The sequence below is a fragment of the Xyrauchen texanus genome, chromosome 1 (assembly GCF_025860055.1).
Source record: "Xyrauchen texanus isolate HMW12.3.18 chromosome 1, RBS_HiC_50CHRs, whole genome shotgun sequence".
Taxonomy (NCBI): domain Eukaryota; kingdom Metazoa; phylum Chordata; class Actinopteri; order Cypriniformes; family Catostomidae; genus Xyrauchen; species Xyrauchen texanus.
This window is the reverse complement of record NC_068276.1, coordinates 35,749,407-35,773,101: the sequence shown is the minus strand read 5'-3', so window position 1 is coordinate 35,773,101 and position 23,695 is coordinate 35,749,407. Positions and strand designations below refer to the sequence as shown.

The following is a 23,695-nucleotide window of genomic DNA, read 5'->3' as shown; positions in this document are numbered from 1 at the left end:
AATAAGGCTGTAACATAACAAAATTAGGAAAAGGTGAAGTGCTGTGAATACTTTCCAGATGCACTGTATATACATAAAAAGTACACATTTTGTATTGCTTTTTGAAGTCTAGTTTTTTTATTTGCATGCACACATACAGGAATGGTGGCAGTGCAGAATTTACTTGGAGCACATATGTTAAATTAACTTCTCCATCAATATGTCTGGTCTTCTGGGCTTTACTCATGGCACACTAATTAAGTTCTTCTTCAAAAGTCACAGCCTGCTCAAAGTCATTTTAAGTAAATAATAGTTGCGAATTCAATTTATCAGAGAAACCATTTTAGATAAATTGGTCCCACTTGTTGGCTCCTGCCAGCCCAAATAAAAATGGTGTTATGTAACTGATTGCATGCAACAAATTGAGAATAATTAAACTTGCTTTAATTGTCCAGTTGGGATTTATTTTTCTTTTGCCCTTATTCTCCCAATTTATCGCTGTCATTTGTCTGTGGTGCAGGGAGTTGCTGTAATAATTTTTCAAAGCACATAAGGTTAACCAAAGTGTTACCAAGGGAACATAACGAATATTGAGACCCAAATTTCTTTTAGAATTGGCTGCAGTGAGCTTGCAGCCCATCACCATGGGAACTGCTTAAATGATAGACACAACCCATATTGGCTTGGTAGAACTCAAACCTGTTCTGTTTCCAAAGAAACCTGACATGGAACCAACAGAATGGGTTCTTCTAGTTTACAATTTTCTTAAGTTTAGGAGTTCTAAATAATTGTAGACTAAATTACTTCTACTTTCATGCTTCTTAACTCTGTGTCCGCAGGCTGTGCCTTCATCACATTCACAGCTAGACAGATGGCCCAGTCTGCAATCAAATCCATGCACCAGTCACAAAAAATGGAGGTAAACCCATGCATACTATTTCTGCGTCACTTGAAACTTTTATCAGGGCATTGTCCGTAATTATTCAGTCATGTTTTTCAATGTATGCCATTGTTTTCTAGCAAAAATGTGCTTATGGATTTTATAGCTGTCATGGAGTTATGCAATATAAGCTGTATAATTATCAGGTATTAATGCAAATGAAAAACATATTTGGCATCTGAATATGTAATGAAAAAATTTACATTATTTGTAACGCACATAAACACTGCTAAAAAAATAAACATTTTCTATTTTTCTTTTTTGTGGTGGGATCATTGAAATCAAGAGCCCATTAAATCTGAATGACTGATCCAATCGGGCAGACAGAAAACAAACTATTGTTGAGCCCTGTCTGTGTTTGCACATGTAATATTGCACATAAAATAGATAGATAAATATAGAATATTCAGAATACAGAAATTAGCTTTATTGTTTGCTGCACACAAACTTTCTATTCACTGAGAGCTGTTTCTTTGTGCTGTCCACTTTGCATTTGTTCCCTTTTTGTTTCTTTACATGAAACTGCTGCATTTTAATTTCTGTTGCATGTGTCTCTTAGGGCTGCTCTTCTCCCATTGTAGTGAAGTTTGCAGACACGCAGAAGGATAAAGAACAGAAATGTATCACTCAGCAGCTGCAGCAACAGATGCAACAGCTCAATGCTGCCTCCATGTGGGGAAACCTTACAGGACTCAACTCACTGGGGCCACAGTACCTTGCAGTGAGTACACAGGCCACATGTGCTTTGATAGCCACACTGACTTCACACAGCCTGTTGCATCTTAAGTTTGTGCATGTAGAAACTGCGCCACTATAGAGAACCATTTAAAACATCCAAATCGCAAAGTAGGGATGCAGCGATACCACTTTTTCCCTTTAATTTTTAACTTTAATTTGCTACATGCAAACTATAATGCATTCAGTTGCATCAATACTGAAGCAACTGCTTTTTGAAAATTCAGGGTTAGATATTAGAAGAGCCTTGTTGATGTACATGCACAAAATGACACTTTTGTTTGTCTGCCATGGATGCATTGAATGTGCAATGATCTGCGAGCCTGCTAATGAGTTGCTAGGTATGTGAACAATGTGAGCTGCACTGTGAAGCGGATTTATTTGGAGACAAATGCATTGTACCATAATTGCGATCGGGAGCCTGCAAAATATGTCATCACAAGCGGTTGACTTGTGCGTTTTGGTACAATTACATTCATATCAGCAGCAAACCGTACTGGAGTTCACATGAACCGTGTCTCAGACCTTTTCATATGGACTCTGTTGTGGTTCACATGTGCACACCGTAGTTCCAAAAACATTGTTCACATCATCCTAACAAACCGAACTTTGACATCATTTGAACCTAGTTGCGCACCAAAAGTGCTAATGTGAAAGAAACCTTAAATGGTGTTTGACTCCTTAGGAAGTTTGCTGTGTTGTTTTTTTGCTGTATTTGAGCACAATGGGCTACAGGTCTATGTTTGGCCATTATTTTAGCTGCCTCTAATTTGGATCCTCCAAATTCCTCTTGATTATCTGATAAAGCTCTTTTGTTAACTCGATGTTTACTCGCTTGGGCCATCATAGATGTGGAGCCTGTTTGAATGTGTTAGTGCTGCTCCATGGGTGTGCTGTGAAAACCTCTTCTATCTTCTTACCCCTTTCTGTTTGATCCCCTCATAATTTCTTATATCCCTAGAATGTACTCACTATCTACTTTGTTTCTATCTTCACCACATGTGCTCCTGCCTGCCCTTTTATTTTGCCTTGTTGCCTGATTTATCTCTCCTCTACTCTTTCTTTCTCTCCTAAAAATCACAGTCCTGGATGCAGTCCTGACTCACTCTGTTCTCTGTTTTGATGTAATGTCTAGCTTTATTTGCAGCTTCTACAACAGTCTGCATCCTCTGGAAATGCGCTCAACAATCTCCATCCTATGTCAGGTAAGAATCTGACACACTCTGTTCCGTTCAGCCCCTTAAAAGTGGAAAATGGCTGTGAGTTAAGCACTTTCAACTGGTCAATTATATTACATGCTCAATAAGTGTGTGTATGTGGTCGGGGGGGTACTGTGCATGTGAATGTTGGGATATTAAAGGGATAGTTCACCCAAAAATTTTAATTCGCTCATTTACTCGCCCTCATTCCATCCCAGATGTATGATTTTCTTTCTTCAGCAGAACACAGATTTTTTTTAAGAATATCTCAGCTCTGTAGGTCCATTCAGTGCAAGTGCATGATGATCATGTGTTGTGAATATGATGCTCCTCACTGAATTATACCTAACAAAAATAAAAAAATAAAAAATGCATAGAAAATTAATTAACCCCTAGCAAATGCCTTCATTGGCAAAATCAAAGGACCGTGCATCTATGTGTATTTCCTCAGTTAATTTGGGATGACTTCTTTAACACTAAAGTTCATACAAAATAATTTTGTTTAACCATTGACCCACAACACTTTGTTTACTAAATTTAACCTCGAATAGATCTAAATATAAATATCTAATATTGGTTAATGTTGTATTGTTCTCTGTAGCATAATTTAATGTACAGCTGATTTGAAAACTGTTGTTAAAAGCGCTTTGTACAAATAAATTTGACTTAATCAGACCTTTGTAACTCCAAGAATCAATGTAATCCATATGTTCAGAAGCAATATAATTGTTGTGGTTGAGAAACAGAACAATATTTAAGTCCTTTTTCACTTCTTTACTCTGGAAAGTAAAACTAAACATGCACCACATATGACTTTCAGATTTATAAGTCAAATTTGAGATTTGGAGTAAAAAAAATAGGACAAATATTGTTTTGTTTTTCACAAACTCCCATTATATTGCTTCTGAAGATATGGTTAAAACACTCACAGAGCTAAGATATTATTCTGAAAGATTATCATTATTTGTGTGCTGTTGAAGAAGTGGATGGCATGAGGGTGTGAAGGTTTATTTTTGGGTGAATTATCCCTTTAATGTCCACAGTGTTGTGCAGTGGGGTTCAGTAGTCTTGAGCCTACTTTTGGTGTGTGTGTGTGTGTGTGTGTGTGTGATGGATTACTGACCGGGCCTTGGGTGGAGGGGGGCTCTTGGAGATAATTGGCCCCAGGGCCTTTGCAAGTTATAATCCGTGGGTGGGGGTGTGTGTAATATGTTTTCTTTGCAAATGATATAATCAGCATAACAATTTCAGTTAAAAATTATTTGAGATTTCTGGGCTTCAATGGAAACAAGAAAATGCGACCTTTTTATATAAATGAGTTCACATGGTCAGTGTCACTTATTGGATTAGTGTCTTAGAAATGGTCCAGAATCTTAAACATTTCTTATTAATTTTATAATTAAATTGAAAATGTATTCGTGGTGGGATCATTAAAAACAAAAGTATGTTAAATCTGAATGATTAACTTGACCGAGCAGACCCCTTCCAATATTTTCACCAATCCAAGGTTGTAAGGCATAAAACACATTTACAAGTTCAATGAATGTTAGTGTTAGCAAAAGGGCAGTACCAGCCTGATTGGTCAAGTTGTAGTTAAGTCAACTGGGCCGAAATGCTCTCACACTGGCCTCGGGCCCATGGGCCATCCTTATTGTTTAGCCCTGTATAAGGGATCATTGCATTTGAATATTATGTTGTGCGTCTGTGGATCTGCGGTAGGTCTGAATGCCATGCAGAATCTGGCTGCATTAGCAGCAGCAGCGAGTGCTACACAGGCAACGCCCACATGTAGCAGCGCTCTGACCACCTCCAGCTCCCCCCTCAGCGTCCTCACCAGCTCAGGTATGCCCTCCGGACAGCACGCTCAATCTGCCTGGGATGCCTACAAGGGTTGGTCCTGCTTTTTTAATCTCCTCCTGTTCATAAGCTTTGCTTTGTACATGTCTCATCTGTAAATTATTATTTAGCTGATCTATGTTTTTAGGAACTGCCATTTAAAGGAATAATTCACACAAAAATGTAAATTGTTTTATTTACTCTCCTTATCCTCTTGTTGTTTATATCCGTATGAGAACTTGTGTTGTACAGCACTTAAAAAATGAACAAGCTTTTCTCATGCTCTCAACAAAGCACAACAAACATTATGTTTTTACAAACAAAAATTATACATTTCGTATGTCTTCAGAAACGTAGAATATTACACAAGTTGCATGGCTATATTTTTGATAATTTTGGGTCCTTTAAACTTTAAAATTAGGCCCTATAAATTGGAATTTTATTTAAAAGACACTGTGATATTCATTAAAACATCTCTTTTTGTGTTTGGTATGAGAAGGAAAGTAATACGGTTTTGAAATTACACGAGGGTGAGTAAAATTTATTTTCTGGGTGAACTATTCCTTCAAAGTTCCACAAACTCAAAACAACTGTAATATTTTTAAATGTATCTTTTGTGGCTCATACACCAGTCTATTCACCTTAGCTCTTGATATATCCATTTGTATTCTTCAAGAGCATAAAAGCCTTTTAAGCTATTTTATATGTGGCTTGTTCAAGCTTTTGCATGCTGAAAAAACATTACTACTCTTATGGCAGTCCGCTGTTCTGTAACATTTGCTTTACATAGCTGTGTGTGTAATGAGAGCGTATTAAATGTGAATAGGTGAAAAATCTGTTAGACAATGCTTGGTGACAATTCAGAGCTAATTTTCATGTTTTCTTCTCTACAGCAGGCTCTTCTCCCACCTCTAGTAATAGTTCCTCTGTGAACCCCATGGCATCTTTAGGTGCTCTACAGTCTCTTGCTGCGGGTGCTGGAGCAGGTCTCAACATGAGCTCCCTAGCAAGTAAGGAAGACCAACCATTCATTCCTTTTTGTTTTTATCAAATGGGTTTGCTAAATGATGTAAATGTCATTCCATATATATTTTTTTCTAACTTCCTTTGCCTTGTTTCTGCCATGTCTCGTGTCTCTGAATGCTGATTCTCTGTGTCTTATCAGTAGTTTTTCCTGTGGCCTCCACTCTCTTTAGTGTGATCATGGGCCTAAATGGTGAGCTGTGTTTCTCTGTGTGCAGGCATGGCTGCTCTGAATGGTGGTCTGGGCAGTGGGGGTCTCTCTAATGGCTCTGGCAGTACTATGGAGGCTCTGACTCAGGCAGCCTATTCTGGGATCCAGCAATATGCCGCTGCCGCTCTGCCCAGCCTCTACAGCCAGAGTTTACTGTCCCAGCAGAACGTTAGTGCAGCCGGGAGCCAGAAGGAAGGTGAGAGCTGGATGGTTTGATGGGGTCGGTGGATAGATTGTTACTGTTTGCTCATAGAGAGGCTGACTAAGTTCGTGATTACAGGGTTGGCACTTATAGGATGTATTGGCCCATAATAATTTTCAATATACATGTGTTTGTGTGTAGATATGTGTAGTGTTGTCACCTTCTAAGAATTCATTCTTGTTTTAAATATGCTGCAACAGCAAGTCACAATCAGAGCATGGGTAAGAGATCATAATCACAATGTCCATTTTCTACATTTTGATTAGTTTTCAGATGAGTGGAGATCCATACCAGCAACTCTATGCAAGGGCATATTCTGGGTTAAATGCGTTTAATGGAATAGTTCATCCAAAAAAAAAAAAAAAAAAAGAATTATTTACTCATCCTCATGTGATTCTTAGTCGATATACAGTTTTTTTTTCTCTCAATGGAAAACGCATAAGGATAATTTTGACGTAGCTCTTTTTGATATAAGACCATTTTATAGTGACCATGTCTGTTAAGCTCCAAAAGTGACCTGAGAACCAGATCATTATTTGTAAACTGAATAAACCAGTTCATTAAGTCACATTTAACTGACTGGTTTTGGAGTTCAACTCATTCATCAATGATTCAATTAAAATTATCTCATTTACTCTTATGCCATCCCAGATATGTATGACTTTATCTTCTGTTGGACAGAAAGATTTTAGAAGAATATCAATGCAAGTGAATGGTAGCTAGGCCTTTGAAACTCCAAAAAGGTGATAAAGTCAGCGTAAAGGTTATCCAGAGGACTCCAGTGGTTTAATGTGTTCTGAAGTGATCCAGTTGGTTTTTGGTTGAGAACAGATCAATATATAACTATAACTAAACATTTTAACTGTACATCCTGCCGTTGCAGTCTCTGGGCATGATCATGATTTCAAGCTCGATTACACTTTCTAGTGCTTGCACAGTTGAGCTTGAAATTATGATCTCCAAGGAGACTGCTGTCAAGATGTACAGTAAAAAAGGAGTTTCATGGATTGTTTTTTGGAACTTCAAAGGTCTGGCCACCATTCACTTGCATTGAATATCTTAATTTGAGTTCATCTGGGATGGCATGAGTAGGAGTAAATGATGAGAGAATTTTCAGTTTTGGTTGAACTAACTAACCCTTTAACTAGCAGTAAAACATTCTTTTTCTCAAAACTGCACCTACAGGAATTACGTTGGCAATGTGTAACCAGAGGTTCATCCACCCCAAAAAAATTATAATTTGGCATTTATGGCATCCATGTTTTTCCTTTGTTTATAACCAACTGAGGGACAAATATAAATTGTTTTATATGGTAACTCATAGGGCTTATGTTGCATTTAATCCAGAATATTCCTTTTATATTTTTTATATAAATAATTAGGCAAGGAGAATTAGGGTTCAGCCTTCATCGAAAATAACAGGGTGGTGTAGGTTATTTTTTTCTCTTCCTCTCTCTTTATGAAGGCCCAGAGGGAGCAAATTTGTTCATCTACCACCTGCCACAGGAGTTTGGTGATCAAGATCTGCTACAAATGTTTATGCCTTTTGGTAATGTTATCTCTGCCAAGGTCTTCATCGACAAACAGACCAACCTTAGCAAGTGTTTTGGTAAGTTGTGCCTCACTCCAAACCTTGTAACCTTCTAAGCAAAATACATTTATTTTTATTTTGTTATTTAGACATACTGGGTGTGTTTTTGTCTAATGCTTTCGTTTGTAGATCAAATGCATGTTCTGTGCATTGAGTAACTATAGTCTGGTTCTATTTTGTATTTTTTTTTTTTTTAGGCTTTGTAAGTTATGATAATCCAGTTTCGTCCCAGGCGGCTATTCAGTCAATGAACGGTTTTCAGATTGGAATGAAGCGGCTGAAGGTGCAACTTAAACGATCTAAAAATGACAGCAAGCCATACTGATTGATTTTACTCTCAAATGGACTTGATTTGTAAATGTTTTTCTGGTAAGTGGAGTGTGACATTGTAAAGTTAGAATGCCCCCTATCCACCCTTAACTGCCCCTTCTAATCCTCCTTTTACTTCTGCCTTTCCTACATATCTTCTCTCACTCTTAACCTTAAAAACAAATACAACATGCAAATTGTTACCATTATGAATTTATTCAAAGGAGTAAATGGGTTATTTTTTCCCCACATTGATATGATTGTTTTGTTTTTCTTTAATTTCCCTAAAATCTTTTTTTTTTTTTTTGGCCATATTACAAGCTTGCTGTGTATAAGTCTTGCGTCAAAGGATGTTGCACAATGAAAGCTAGCCTGTTGATTGCTTCCAGTCCTTTGGACTGTTGATCACCATGGTCAGGCCCCTGTAGATATGTTTACACTATACTCTTATAGTACATTTGGACAGTGTAATGCTGATGCCTCTGGCAAAGCTGCCTTTTAGAAAACAAAGGTCTGCTACATTTGGTGCAAAAGATAATCAATCACCTGAAATTTTGTTTTAAGCATCTGAAAGGTCAAGCTACACTCCACTAGATTCAGTTTTCTTGGATGCCTTTTTTATTTAATTTTATTTATTTCTCTTATTTATTTATATCTTAATGTATCTGTGTTTTTACAATGACGGGTTGATGTAACATTGCGTTAAGGTCTGTTTATGTATTCTGCTGGAAGGCTCAGCTAACAACCGTAATGATGATGCATTTTGTTTGTTGATTTAATTCATTCATATTTCACTTTCTAAATACACAAACACTAAATATGTTTGATTTTATATATGTTGATTTAGAGATGGTGGTTAATCATTCAGTATTGGTAGGTTGCTGGAGATGCTATACTTATTCTCAGGACATTTTCATCATTCTGTCGGACCAAAACTTTTGTCCACTCTTGCCTGTTATCTACTCTTAAACTCACCTGGTACATTATCTGATGAATATTGAGAAGTGATGAAGTGCTTAATTTTAGTTTTTTCATAAAGCCTCAAACTAAGTCAAAACCTTTTTGACCCAATATTTGTATCCTTTGGAAATGCATTTCCATCAATTGTTAATGAATCGGACGTTAGTAAGATTTTAAACTAGCATTTAAAAAAATCAACCATCCTCAAAACGATTTATTTGAATGGTCATGTGATATCCTACACCTCAATTTAAATGTTGGTTTTGAAACTCGTAGCAATATTTACATCCTGGAAATTAGTGAGGGAGTGAGCGAATTGTGTAAAGATATAGCCAAGAACAACAAAGGAGCAGGTTTACTCTTGTTTAATTAGTGGCAACTTAATTGCCAGAATAATGTCCTAACTTTTGAGTGTATGATAAGTATTTTTCTCAGTGTTGCAGGTAATTTCTTGTGCCCTCGTATCTGGTGTACCGATACTAGTCCTGCAATCCTGAAGTGTTCATCACAGTTAATATATATATATGTTATTCGTTGGAGTTGTTCCATTCAGTTTAAATTAGTTGATCACAGTAAATAAGTGTTAATCAAATGTTAATGCCAATCTTGAGTCCTGCAGGGTTGTGAGGTGAGAAGATTGTTTTTATGGAAATGGAGAAAATCTTACTCAGTGTATATTACTTAACTGTTATGCCTTTTCTATTTTTATAGAGGTTTTATAATATTGCCTAAATGATTTCTCTGAATTAAAATAACCCAAAAGATTCAACAGTCTTTTTGTAGAATCCTAATGTGAGGTTTTGTGAATACATTTCACAGATTGTTTAAACAACTGATGTGTGGCCCTTTTCGCTAGCTGTAGTATATTGTCTGTTTAGTCGAAATTGTATCAAGAACTGTCCGAGTGTAGTTGGGGTGATTTAAAAGTCAGAAGCAGATCCACGGTTCAGTCTTAAGTTATTATTTCAGGATTTCAGTTGTGTAATGTCTCAACTAAACACATCATTATACATATGTAGAAAGAAATGCGTTATTTCAACGGAACAGAATTTGAAATCTGATTTGACCAAGATCTGATCTTGAATTTCAATGAGTGAAAATTGTTTGACAATTTTCTTTGACATTTACCTCACAATTGTCATCACTGTTCGACATCTTTTCAAGCACAAATAGCATAGAAGCTCACTTTTTCTTATACTCCGATATCCTCCCTTTCTATTCTGTCACAAAGTTTGGACTCTTCATAATAACATCCGTTTCTTTACTTGGATTTTGGGTACTATTGCGACTTGTACGGATATGCCAGTCTGTATGCCATTTTTGTTACATACATTTTTACAGAAGCTTTAGACTGAACCCAGGTGATAAGCCCCTTTTGAAATGTTTAGATGCTAGTCCAGGGAATGGCCAGTTCCTGATTTGTGCCTATGTTATAATAAATGATATGCATGCATTAAAAACATTTGAATGGTGAAAATAAAAATGGAATACCACTGATTTAAAAAAAAAAAATCCAAAGATTTTTGTGAACTTGTTATAGGCAGGGATTTTAGTTTTGTTAGGCAGAATCTTTTCATAGGTTTTTATTTTCTTTCTGTTTTAACTAGAGCAGAATGACTGGCGTATAACGGTCTGCTGATTTGTGCGCCTTAAAACAGCTCACTTAATGCAGTGTAGTTTTGCTAATGTGCCAAACACATCAAGTCTTAAATTTCTGTACACACTCTGTTGCTCACTCCGTCACATCATGTTCATCCGGTTCTTGTCCTTCAGAGTTCAATGTAGCTAAATTGTATCCATTTGTATAACCTATGGGCAGGTTTTTTGTGACAAAGATCTCCAAATATGCATTATTGCGTAGTCCCACACAATTCAAAGTTTAAGCACAAAATAAAATAACCCTCATTCAAAGAACTGAAACATTGAAGCGCAATTTTCTTTGTTTCTCCCTTTGACCCATGATCTAAAATTAAAATGTGTTTTGTGTGAAGTTTAACATTTTAAAGAACACCGAGCTTAATGGTGTTTCCTTTGAATTTAGATGTTGCTGATTTACTTTTTTTTTTTTTGTTTAGAAATCATCATTTGTGGAACATCAGCAAAGTATTCAGTTATTCTAGCTGTAGTAGGCAGGCTGTGTTGTCTCTTGGTGTTTAATGTTATTCCACTTTGTTCACTATTGTTGGCATGTTGCTTATCCTTCCCTCTTTCTTCCTAATTTTCTTCATTGTTTCCTGTGCCGCATTCAGCGTTATGTGTTTAGATGATGTGTGCACCTTTAAACCCCCATGCAAAAAATAATCATTCATGAGTTTTTTTTTTTATCCCCTGTCCTTTTCCGTTGTGCTTTAACCTAGGTTGTTATCCATTTTTTGTTTTATTCTAGATACCTTCGTGCCCGTTTGTCATCGTTTGCCTAGCATGTCGATGTGACGTCAAAAGTTCATCGTCCAGTCCGTTGTCCTCTTCGCTTCTCTGACGCTTGAAATTTCACACTTGACCTTTTTTTGTTAACTTTTGATGCTTATTGATTACTTATTTTGTTTGTTTCTTTGTGTGATGTTCATTTCTGTCATTTGTGCTGCCAGTAGGGAGCGTTAGAAAGACTGCTAACAAGTGTAAAAAGTTTCATTAAAATGTTCTGTGCAAAGAGTCTATTTTTCTAGTATGTTCAAACATAACCACTAGATTTTTGCAGCTTTTAATTTTCCTAGTTTTGTTTCTCAGTTTCTTTATCAATTTTGTATTATTTTAAAGCAGTCTTCCTAACGCTTCAAATTGTACTCATTTTATTTAGATTTCTTCTCGAAGCAGCCGTTCAAGTTTATAGAATCACTTGTGTGTGTTCAAGTGTGGGTGTGTTTCCTTTCTTTCTCTCATGTGTTCTAAACCTTTTAGAGGATGTTTATCGTTGCATTTTGCTGACATCAAGGATAAACTTAGTAATTTTGTGTTAGGTTAGTTGGCATGTTGTAATTTTTTGGGAGTTTCTATTAAGAGTGACATTACAATAGACACTTGAATTGCCTTTTTTCCTCTTTCTTTTTGTGTGTCGAGCCAATACAGGCACGTTTTGTATTTCCTATTGTGTGAAAAGCAGGATTAGTCTGAAATAAAAATGCATAGAATGAGCAGTTGAATTTCTTGTCACAGGTAAATAGTAAGCATGCATGTTTGTTTTTTTAAGTGCACTGAAATCCTCAGCAAAATGTGATTTAGTTCTGTTTCAAAAAGTCAAGATTAATAAAGAGGTGCCAAAAGTTTTGCATGTTGCTGTTATGTTTTCAGTATGTTTCACATCATGCTTAACAATATGGTCTCATTTTGATGTGTTTCAGTATGGTTTAAAGTGAGCTTTTAAAGATGTATTTAAGTTATAAGAATTGAAGTCGTTTACAAATTAGTTCAATCTTTGATTAAATATAAATAATTGTGCCTATAGCAGCAAAAATATTCAGATGTATTGTTCAGTTAATGGGGATTTGTTACAACCATACAGTAGGTCTGTTACATTTGTATACAAGTGTTTGAAGTTGTGAACTGATTGGTAGAACTTAACTGCAGCTTAGCTCCACCTAAAGCCTTTAGTTTGGTACCCATCATGTGCATGAGTCCATATATTAAATGCTTAATTTGGGATTCAGTTTTTCCCCTGTCCCTTTTTTCTGGTTTAATATGCTAATAGACTTCTCTAATTGGGGTTGATGTGGTTGATATTTTAAGCTGCTGTTTTGTGAGTTTATATGTACTCTGAGGAAATTTCCTCTGGGATGTTTGTCATTATTGGTACAGAGTGATTGTGTTTAATATTATGATTTGTACAGATTTTGCCTTTTCTACTTCAAAAGTTTCACATTGTAAATCACAGTAAATTAGAGCAAGTAGACCACAACACCATGACCAAACATCAGCCTGTACAAAACCAAAAAGAAGAAAAAAAAAACTCCACAAAACAGCCTTTAACTGAATTAAGAGATGATTTTTATAGTTGTTTTTTGTCATTTAAGTTGTGTGGTTTTCATTGGAAGTTTAGAGAGTGCAGAATTAATTAGATGTCTGAAACCGTGTGTTCTGAATGTTTCCTGATCATTTATTTCAAGTGTGTTGTATGAGGTTGGTTAAGGATTTCACTCTACTGTCTTTACAGAAATATAGCAAAGTTACCCACGAAGCAGTCTGGTAGTCAGTTTATGTATGATTAAACTGTTTAAAAAGATTTAAACGCATTGTGTCTGAATTCATTTGTTTTCTGAATTTATGCTAGAAAATACATACCATACCTTAATATTCTGTTCTGAGATTTGTAACCCCAAGTTTTTCAACCAGCCAATTCATTTAACCACCATGTTTCTTTGTCTGCTAAACACCATGATTTTGTCATTGTGTACAAGTCAAGCTACTTCATGACATTTGAACATCGAAGTTGTTTTGTTCTAGCCATTATTATGTAGAAATGTGTTCCTTTCTAGCTTTGCAGGTTCCTGCAGTAGTCCAGTTGCAATATAATTTACAAATCTGAACATTAACAAATGACACATTCAAATTATTGGTTTCCCATTTCTTTTCACTGTAGAGTCTTTTAAAATATAGTGGATTGTATTACTATATGTAAGTTAAAAATTCATGGGAAAAATTTGAGCCGAATTCGAGCAATTAAGCATACCCTTTAGTAATTCAAATGAAATTTGCCACTTTTGCAAGATTAAAATACTTTCTCCTACTCCAGCTTCATATGCAGAGACAACTATAAATAGTATACCATTGGTAGTTTGATACTGTAAAAAAGTGTAAATGCTGTGGCATGACCAGAAAATGGCTTTTTTTTTTTTTTTTTTTACACCCTTCATCTAATAACAACTGACTACCATTCATCCTGCCTCCATTATCTAAGATGGGTTTTCAAACTGGGTTCTGGGGGGTGCTGTGTCCATACTGTGGAAAATTTGAGAGGGAATCTTAATATTATTTTACTCTATTGACAGCCATTGTTTTTAAAAGTCAGAAATTAACAACCAAATTTGCATGTAATGTGAAAGAAAATCTACTTTGGATTTAGTACAAAAAACAATATAGGCTAAAAGCCAACTAAGTTTGGAAACGTAATATAATGCAGACTATTTTTCTCACACGATGTATATGTTTTGGGTTTTCATTATTTTTTTCTGCATGTGTGTAGACCGATTTTTTTTTTTTTTCACATTTAACTTAAAATATATAATCAAATCATAAAATAGGTATTTATGATTTCCCTAAGGCTTTAAAAACTTATGAATGACATGAATAATGTTTTAAATATTTAAATATTTGGAAGTACTTAATGTGTCTCTTTTTGGTTACTTGTTTTTTGAACTCATCTTTTATGTTTATAATTTTTTTTTTTGTAAATTCATTTGTATATTTATATTATGCAGTGGTAAAATATTTATTTTGTAATTTCTTAACTTTCACAAGTTATTTTAATTCTTTTATCTAAACCCATGAGACCTTTTTTTTGTCGAAGCAATTTCACCACTCCGCAGAAATACAGTAGGCTTATCATTTTTTCTAAATGCATAATTACATGAAAAAAAGCACAATTTGTAAAGTTCTTTTTTGTTCCTGTTACACGTTTTGCTGCTCTGATGCCTGCATAAGTGCGTTAAGAGTAGTTTAACCAATATTGCATCCTCAAAATATACTATAAACAACTCTGAATGTTACCTTTGTTTGCTGTTTATCATCTGTTGGTTATAATGTAGCACATAATCAGTCTTTATATCAACATTCATTGTTCTTTAGCTCATTAAACAAAATGAACTTGATATCTCTGCATAGGCGTTATATTATAGTCCATAAGTCAAGGGTCACATCAGTAAGTCTTAAATTAGAATTAACTTATAAAAATCAAGAAAAGCACCTGTCCCTCAGTCCTGCCATTATGAAAGGTAAGGGTCAGAGTTTACTCGTGTTTTTAAATCTGCACAGAGGCATGTGGATGGATGCTGTATATGGATTCTAGCAGATGATGCGGTGCAGGTTTCAGGTGATCTTCCAAGACTTTCACAGTGCCACCAGTCTTCCCAGAATAGTCCACATTCTCTGGGTATAGAAAATAATCAAGTGTCAAGAAGAGAAAAGCTTAAGATAATTAGCTACTTTTAATTCAGTCATGCTATTCATACTCTTAAATAGTTTGTTGGATTATGTGTTTGTCAAACCTGGTCTCATAGTGAAACCGTGACTATATAACTTTTTGCAAAACTTGTTATACGTGTCTCCAGGTATAATTCCCAGAATTATGAAGATAACTCTTCCAGTGTGGTCACTACCAAAGGTAAAGTCAGTCCACTCGGTGGCCATCCTTGGGATGCTCCCGGGAAACAATTCTGTTTTTCAGGTAATGCACATGGGTCTTCTCATGTTAACTGGCAGGCGATGTGTGTATCTAAAAGGTGGTTGGCACTTTTACCTGTAAGGCAAACTCCTTTTCTATATCTGCCATAATGAGCTTTCCAGTTTCTCCCATTCCTAAATACAAGTAAATTTACATTTATGCATTTGGCAGACGGTTTTATCCAAAGCAACTAACAGTGCACTTATTACAGGGACAATCCCCCAGAGCAACCTGGAGTTAAGAGCCTTGCTCAAGGACACAATGGTGGTGGCTGTGGGGATCAAACCATCGACCTTCTGATTAACAGTTATGTGCTTTAGCCCACTACGCCACCACCACTCTAGTAGACTGTTTTGGGCTAACTATAGCCTTTGCTTGGTAGCTACCCAGCTGGCGAATAAAGGCTTTACTCATAATTCTGTTTTAAATGTCATTTTCTTGTCATTATTTGTTGTGTGTATTAATGCTTTGGCAATACTGTACTTAAACCAGGGACACACTTTTTTTTTTTTTTTGTAATTATAATTTTTATATTTATTAAAAAAAAAAAAAACACGAGAAAAACACAACACATACTCACCGAATCAACATTTAATCCCACTAATATCCCTCACCAACCACACCCTAACCCACAACGAACACACCCATAGTCACATAGAATAATCCACAAACAATTTTTTTTTAAAACATATAATACACATACATAATTAAACTACATTTCTCTCTCCCCTTCCCCCAAAACCGCAAAATAACTAGCCCAATTTCTGACAAACAAGTCCCCAAATCCCAGCCTTCTACCTGCCACCTGTTCGAAAGCTGCCACCCTCGCCATCTCTGCATACCACCCCGGAAATTATGGCGTTCCGTCCAACTTCCAACCCCTTAAAATAAATTGTCTCCCAATCATAATACTGGTCAGAACCCAATTTTTTATATGTTTGTCCCCCAAATGTATGACCGCCCCATCGCCCAAAATACAAAGTCTGGGGCAAGAGTGCTACTCGCAAAAACAATACTGAGTAGGTGGTACAGCTGTAAATACCTATGAGATCTTGGTATCACAAAATATTTAACCAAATTCTCAAAAGATCTCAACACTACACTCTCATATAGGTCACCGAGTGTAGTAACCTCCCTTACAATCCACACTGACCAGCAGAAAGGGGACATATTAATACATAATTTAGGGTTCAGCCATATGCTTGAGGCAACATTTAAATACATTTCTGAATTAAACTTCTCCGATTTGTTTGATAGAAAAACTTTGCAATGGCAAAATAGGGGCAATAACTTCCCATTCAATATAAAACCAGGGAGGGGTTCTCTCAGGTGGAAGCGACCAATGAGCCAAATGTCTGAGAGCGAATACATAATAATAAAACAAAATATTGTGTAGGCCTATCCCACCTTTGTCAATCAACCTATGTAATTTATTGAAATGTAATCTGGGATGCTTACCATTTCAAATGAAGGACTTTGCTATGCTATCAAATTGCTTGAAATAAGAGAGGGGAACATCAACAGGGAGAGATTGTAACAAGTAGTTACATTTTGGAATACAATTCATTTTAATAACATTAACTTTCCCATAGATAAATGTTATGAAGCCCACCTACCCACATCGCACGAAAACCTTTTTATTAAGGGGTCAAAATGAAATATAGCTAAATCAGACACATTTGTTGGAAATAAAATGCCCAAATACTTAATGCCATGTTTGGGCCACTGGAAGGTGCCAGGCTGGAAAGCCGTTATTGGGCAGTAAATTAAATTAATCCATTTGTTTGTACAGCCGCTACCGGGTGTCTGTAAAGTAATGTAATCCGTCCAAAAAAGTATTCCCGAGCCCATATATTTCCAAAATCTTAAAAAGATAATCCCATTCTACCATATCAAAAGCCTTTTAAGCGTCATGTGAGATTGCTGCGAACGGAGTCTGATCATTCGAAACTGATCACATAATATTGAAATGCCTAATGTTATCAGAAGAGCTGCAGCTCCGTATAACCCCACCTGATCTATATGTATATGAGATGTCATAACTTAATCAGATAGCCAGAATTTAGCTGGATATGGGAAATTGGACAGTTACCTTTAAACTCGCTTGAATCTTTGTCCTTTTTTAAGAATCAGACTGATCTGGGTTTGTGTTATGGTTGGAGGAAGCTTTCCATTCTTTAATAATTCGGTATAAACTTCTAATGCTGTAGAATAAGATCTAAAAAATTCAGTGGCAAACCCATCTGGCCCCGGAGCCTTGCCAGTAGGTAGGGCCTTAATTACCTCGTCAAGCTCCTCCAAGTTTATCTCAGAATCAAGACCATTTTTTTGCTCAGTCATCAGTTTAAGAAGTTATGACTCAAAGTATGACTGTCTTGCCCTGAATAACCAAAACTACACCTTCTGCAACAAAATAGTATTATATCTGTATTTCAATCGGGTCAATTCTCTGAGGCCATCAGATAACATTTGGCACTTCAGCTCTGCCTCTACACTTTTAATACTCCCTTCCAACTCCATGAGTTCTCGAATGTTTGATTTTTGATGAATGAGGCACACTGTATGATCCAACCCCTAAAAACAGCCTAAAGTGCCTCCCAAGCCACACCCATAAAGGATACTGAGGACCAATTGGTCTCCATATAAACATTGATTTCAGCCTTTAACATTTGTTGGAAATCAGGATTTTGTAAAAGGGATACATTAAAGCGCCAACTATATGATTTCTTTTTCTCCGTATGTGGCAACACCTCTAATCTCACCAGGGCAATATCTGAGACTAAGATGTTTCCAGTTGATCAATCAACAACAGATGAAATGAGGGATTTAGATTTATAAAAAAAATCTAATCTAGAATAAATCTTATCGACTGATAAAAATGTTTTATAGTCATTACCAGATGGGTTCAAAAGTCTCCAAATATCTGTAAGACCAAGATTTTTACACATCGTGTTGCTCTAGGGGGCTTACACACTTTTGCTTCACTATGATCAAGGACTGAGTCCATCAAAAGATTAAAGTCTTCTCCAAATATTATATCATGAGGGGTGCCAGTGGCTTGCAACATCCCTTCAAGATCTATAAAAAAGCCCCGATTGTCAGAGTTAGGTGCGTAAATATTAGCCAAAATCAACCTTTGCCCCTGAATTTCTGCTAAAACAATAATGAATCTTCCTAATTTATCATTAATCTGTTGGAAACATTTGAATGGTAGATGTTTTCTTATCTGTGTAATGACTCCCCTGCTCTTACTTCAGCCAGCACTAAAGAAAAAATGTCTACCCCATATCTTCCCAAAGTTTTCAGCTTTCTGTGGGGAAAGATGTGTTTCTTGAAGAAAAACTATATCATATTTCTTACGTTTAATAAAATAAATAACATTCCTTCTTTTTATGGGGTGCCCCAACACATTCGACTTTCAAGTAGAGAGAGACAATCCACTCATATTACCATCTGACATTTTGACATATTAGAAAAAATAGATTGTGTGAAACCGAACCAAAAAAAGTGCACATTAACCCCATGCACTACTGTGCAAACCGGCATCCGTCCCTCTAAACTCAAACAGTCCATGTATGCCTATGAGAGCCCCCAGGACAACTTTGCCATCTGATTAAGTCAGATTAAATTCTATAGAAATTTTGTGTGACAGAATTACATAACAGAAAAAATCTATAAAACAAAAAAATCTATCCAGCCAATAGGTGGGATAAACACAAAGACGTGTAGATTCATACAATAGTTTTGTCATTGGTTGTACAAAGGTGTTTAGCCCTGGCATAATGTGAGCTGTTTTCATTGAGCTTTTACTTTGTCATTCAAAGATTTCCTAAATCGACTGTGATGTTTTAAGATTTCCATCTTCCAGTCACCTAAGGAAACTGGCAGAAGATGTCAGAGAATAGCAGTACCAGACTACAGTAACGTCATTAACTTAATTGCATCATATGCGTCAAATATACAAAACAGAAATTAATTTATTCACTACAAAACAGAACTAAAATAAATAAGGAGTTTCTTTACTCAATAAATTATTTATTATATATATATATTTACATTATAATATTGTACTTTATAGGTGTAAATATATTTACATTGATATTAATGTAAGTCTAATACATTTATTGTATAACTTGTTACCATGTCTATATTTTACCAATAATTTGGTATGTTTAATCTGTTTAATGAAAATATTAATACATTTGCAAAGGTTTTTGAGAGTGGTGTACATGTTTTTGATTAATTATTGGGTGGAAGGACATGAATATGTGGAAAGACATAATATGAACCTTGGTCCGCCAGCAAGAATGTATTCTAAACCAGCAGGACCACTGTCAGATAAGTGGTGGCTGCTACATGTGGTCCGCTGGAATAATTATGAGCAAAACGCCGGTGATCCTGACTTTGCCACCGGTGGGCCGCTACTGGGTAGCCTATATATTATTTTTGAATATTTAAAGATATCTACTTATAATTATTTCATAATTATATAATGAATTGAAGTTATTTGAGGGACTTTCTCAGCAAATATACAGTGGATATAAAAAGTCTACACACCCCTGTTAAAATGCCAGGTTCTTGTGATGTAAAAGAACGAGACAAAGATAAATAATGTCAGCACTTTTTCCACCTTTAATGTGACCTATAATGTGAACACTTCAATTGAAAAACAAACTGAAATCTTTGAGGGGAAAAATAAAATAAAACTCACAATAACCTGGTTGCATAAGTGTGCACACCCTTAAACTAATACTTTGTTGAAGCACCTTTTGATTTTATTACAGCACTCAGTCTTTTTGGGTAGGAGTCTATTAGCATGGCACATCTTGACGTGGCAATATTTGCCCACTCTTCTTTGCAAAAGCGCTCCAAATCTGTCAGATTGCGAGGACATCTCCTGTGCACAGCCCTCTTCATATCACCCCACAGATGTTCAATTGGATTCAGGTCTGGGCTCTGGCTGGGCCATTCCAAAACGTTAATCTTCTTCTGGTGAAGCCATGCTTTTGTGGATTTGGATGTGTGCTTTGGGTCATTGCCATGCTGAAAGGTGAACTTCCTCTTCATCTTTCTAACGGATGCCTGAAGGTTTTGTGTCAAAATTGCCTGGTATTTGGAACTGTTCATAATTCCCTCCACCCTGACTAAGGCCCCGGTTCCAGCTGAAGAAAAACAGTCCCAACGCATGATGCTGCCACCACCATGCTTCACTGTGGGTATGGTGTTCTTTGGGTGATGTGCGGTGTTGTTTTTGCGCCAAAAATACCTTTTGGAATTATGGCCAAAAGGTTCAACCTTGGTTTCATCAGACCATAACACATTTTCCCACGTGCTTTTGGGAGACTTGATGTTTGTTTTTGCAAACTTCAGCCGGGCTTGGATGTTTTTCTTTGTAAGAAATGCTTTCCGTCTTGCCACCCTACCCCATAGCCCATTCCTATGAAGAATACGGGAGATTGTTGTCACATGTTGCACACAGCCAGTACTTGCCAGAAATTCCTGCAATTCCTTTAATGTTTCTGTAGGCCTCTTGGAAGCCTCCCTGACAGTTTTCTTCTCGTCTTTTCATCAATTTTGGAGGGACATCCAGTTCTTGGTAATGTCTCTGTTGTGCCATATTTGCTCCAATTGATGATGACTGTCTTCACTGTGTTCCATGGTATATCTAATGCTTTGGTTATTCTTTTGTACCCTTCTCCTGACTGATATCTTTCAACAATGAGATCCCTCTGATGCTTTGGAAGCTCTCTGCGGACCATGGCTTTTTCTCTGAGATGCAACTAAGAAAATGTCAGGAAAATCCTACTAGAACAGCTGAACTTTATTTGTGATCACTTTAAATGATGGCAGGTGTGTAATGACTTCTATTTAACATGAGTTTGAATGTGATTGGTTAATTCTGAATGCAGACGCAACCAGGTTATTGTAAGGTTTTTAATTTTCATTTTTCCCCCACGAAGATTTCAGTTTGTTTTTCAATTGAAGTGTTCACATTATAGGTCACATTAAAAGTGGAAAAAGTTCTGACATGATTTATATTTGTCTCATTCTTTTATATCACAAGAACCTGGCATTTTAACAGGGGTATTTACACTTTTTATATCCACTGTTTGCTATTAATTCGATTAATTTTTTGGGTCACCTTGTTCCCCCAGCCACTGGAGGTTGCATCAGGAAGGGCATCCGGCATGAAACCTGTGCCAAGTCAAATATGCGGATCATGGATGGTCCGCTGTGGTGACCCCTTACGGGAGCAGCTGAAAGAAGAAGAATCAGGCCACCGTGTAATTTATTTGATTAATTTTAATCGATTGACAGACCTAATAATGATCCTTTTATAAAAATATATTATTAAAAAGAATTCCAGTAATCAGGACTGTTCCATCCTGACCAACGTGTGGAACGACCATATTAAAGGGGTGTATCTAGAAGGTAACCATCGTGCTAGGGAAATCTTGTGAGTGTAACATAAAATATTGGTACACTTTTTGATGTGTGCATCTACATCTGAACAATAAGTCAATAGTTATTTCTCGGATGCCAGCAGATGTCTTTGAGATTTAGAATGTTTTTTACTTAAGATGATTTTTAAGATGTTTAGTAGATTTTAATTAGATTGTCATGCTTTCCAGATTAAAAGATCTAACACAAACATCTCAGAGATTTACATCTGCTATTTGGGCTGTAATAAAATCATATATGACAAACAAATATGAATGAATGTGTGCATGTGTGGTTAGTCATGTATGATGATCCTGATTTGTGTGTGTGTGTGTGTGTGTGTGTTTTTATTTTGTATTATTTTAAATAAATGTGCCCTACTGGCCATTTGCTACAGTTTAAGGACAATTTGTTAGTTAGCTAATTGTGATTAATAATTAAATGTCTGTATTTGGGCTTGTCATAGTTATGATTACTATTGTCGAATTGTCATCCTTAAGGTGTGTGTATTTAATATGTATTTATTGTAATTTATTCCTATTTAAATTTTAATTGTAATAAAATAGGTTTACATGATTTTCTTGAAAGGAAAAGTTCAAATATATATATATATATATATATATATATATATACACACACACACACACACACACACAACTTTGACCAGCCCCAACCAGTAGGTTTTGAATCTTTATTTGTGTTCTGCTAAAGAAAGAAAGTCTTACACATCTGGGATGGCATGAGGGTAAATTGAGAATTTTCATTTTTTTGTGAGCTATCCTTTTCTTTAAAAACTTAAATATTGCAGGGGTAGAATGACATAAAAATAATAAAGTATAATTATAGATACATAATTTAAATAAATATATTTGAAATATTATAATCCTTAAAATATGTCTTTGATTTTGTACAAATTTAGTCTTGGTTACCTTTACATTTACACTATTGTTTCTGGACCCCAGCCAACATTAATATTATATTATATGATATTATGCAATAGTAAAATATTCCTGTCCTAAATTCTTCATTTTCAATCGTCATTTTAAGGTTAAACCCACGAGCCCTCGTTTCTCCATTGAGATACTGTGTTAAAGGGGTCATATAATGCCATTTTTGTACAAGTTAATATGAATCTTTAGGGTCTAAATGAAAACTTTGTAATATACTTTTATTAAAAATTCTCATTAGTATTTTAAGAAAACACTAATTTTACCTGCTCAAAAACAGCTCTGTTTTCATCACGCCGTTTCAGAGCATGTGACTTTAAATGATAATGAGCTTTGGTCACCCCGCCCCTCCGTTCTGGAGTTATTCTCCGTATAACTGTTTTTTTGACATTACTTCGTAATCAGTAACATACAAGTAAACCAGGTGTAACTTAGTGTTACCATGTTAACTGTAACACCTGCGTACACAGTTTTTAATAACACAATAACCATAACGCGTTGTTCATTATAAACGTGGGATTATGAATTATATTGAGAACGTCGTAACGTTATGGAAAACATGCCGTAATGTACCCTGAGTGTAAACATTAGCCACATTCATTGTGAAGCGTGCAAGCGATTTGCAAAGATTAATATAAAGGTTAATAAAACGTTACACTTACTTCTTCTGGAGGTGCAGAGGGAATATAAATAGTTGGTACCGAATCTTTTTTCAGCAGCAGCTTCTTAGCAAAACCAGCTTTATACTGACCCTCGTTTATAAAGCAGTCTGGTGAAAAATGATTCGCGCAAACATGAACGAATTGACGTTGCTCGTGGGGAATATTCCCATCGTAAACAAAACTCAGCCACTGCGTCTTCAGCGGTTCAGATTTAGGAAAATCAAAATGACTGCTGTGTTCTTATTACACCGAAGAACAGAAAACCACAATCGCTTAGGCGCCATTCT

At 35.9% G+C, this 23,695-nt stretch overlaps 2 protein-coding genes across 10 annotated transcripts in view; one reads left to right on the top strand and one right to left on the bottom strand.

Annotated features, from left to right (window-relative positions):
• The window catches only part of LOC127631571 (CUGBP Elav-like family member 1), a 51,005-nt gene extending 37,818 nt beyond the window's left edge, over positions 1–13,187 (top strand). For 2 of the 9 annotated variants that reach the window (XM_052110410.1, XM_052109796.1), the window contains 10 exons: positions 819–898; positions 1,479–1,640; positions 2,790–2,859; positions 4,573–4,743; positions 5,583–5,699; positions 5,931–6,119; positions 6,326–6,346; positions 7,591–7,734; positions 7,914–8,085; positions 11,372–13,187. In XM_052110410.1, the coding sequence (XP_051966370.1) occupies positions 819–898; positions 1,479–1,640; positions 2,790–2,859; positions 4,573–4,743; positions 5,583–5,699; positions 5,931–6,119; positions 6,326–6,346; positions 7,591–7,734; positions 7,914–8,041 (1,082 nt within the window). In that variant the 3' untranslated portion in view covers positions 8,042–8,085; positions 11,372–13,187. The remainder of the gene's footprint in view (positions 1–818; positions 899–1,478; positions 1,641–2,789; positions 2,860–4,572; positions 4,744–5,582; positions 5,700–5,930; positions 6,120–6,325; positions 6,347–7,590; positions 7,735–7,913; positions 8,086–11,371) is intronic. The other 7 variants (XM_052110172.1, XM_052109883.1, XM_052110086.1 and 4 more) reach the window with 7 other exon arrangements.
• A 1,219-nt stretch (positions 13,188–14,406) lies between these two features.
• LOC127651343 (b(0,+)-type amino acid transporter 1-like) overlaps positions 14,407–23,695 on the bottom strand; it is a 56,508-nt gene continuing 47,219 nt past the window's right edge. Inside the window, exon 15 of the transcript XR_007971563.1 lies at positions 14,407–15,063. The gene's annotated coding sequence lies outside the window, so the exon portion shown is untranslated. The remainder of the gene's footprint in view (positions 15,064–23,695) is intronic.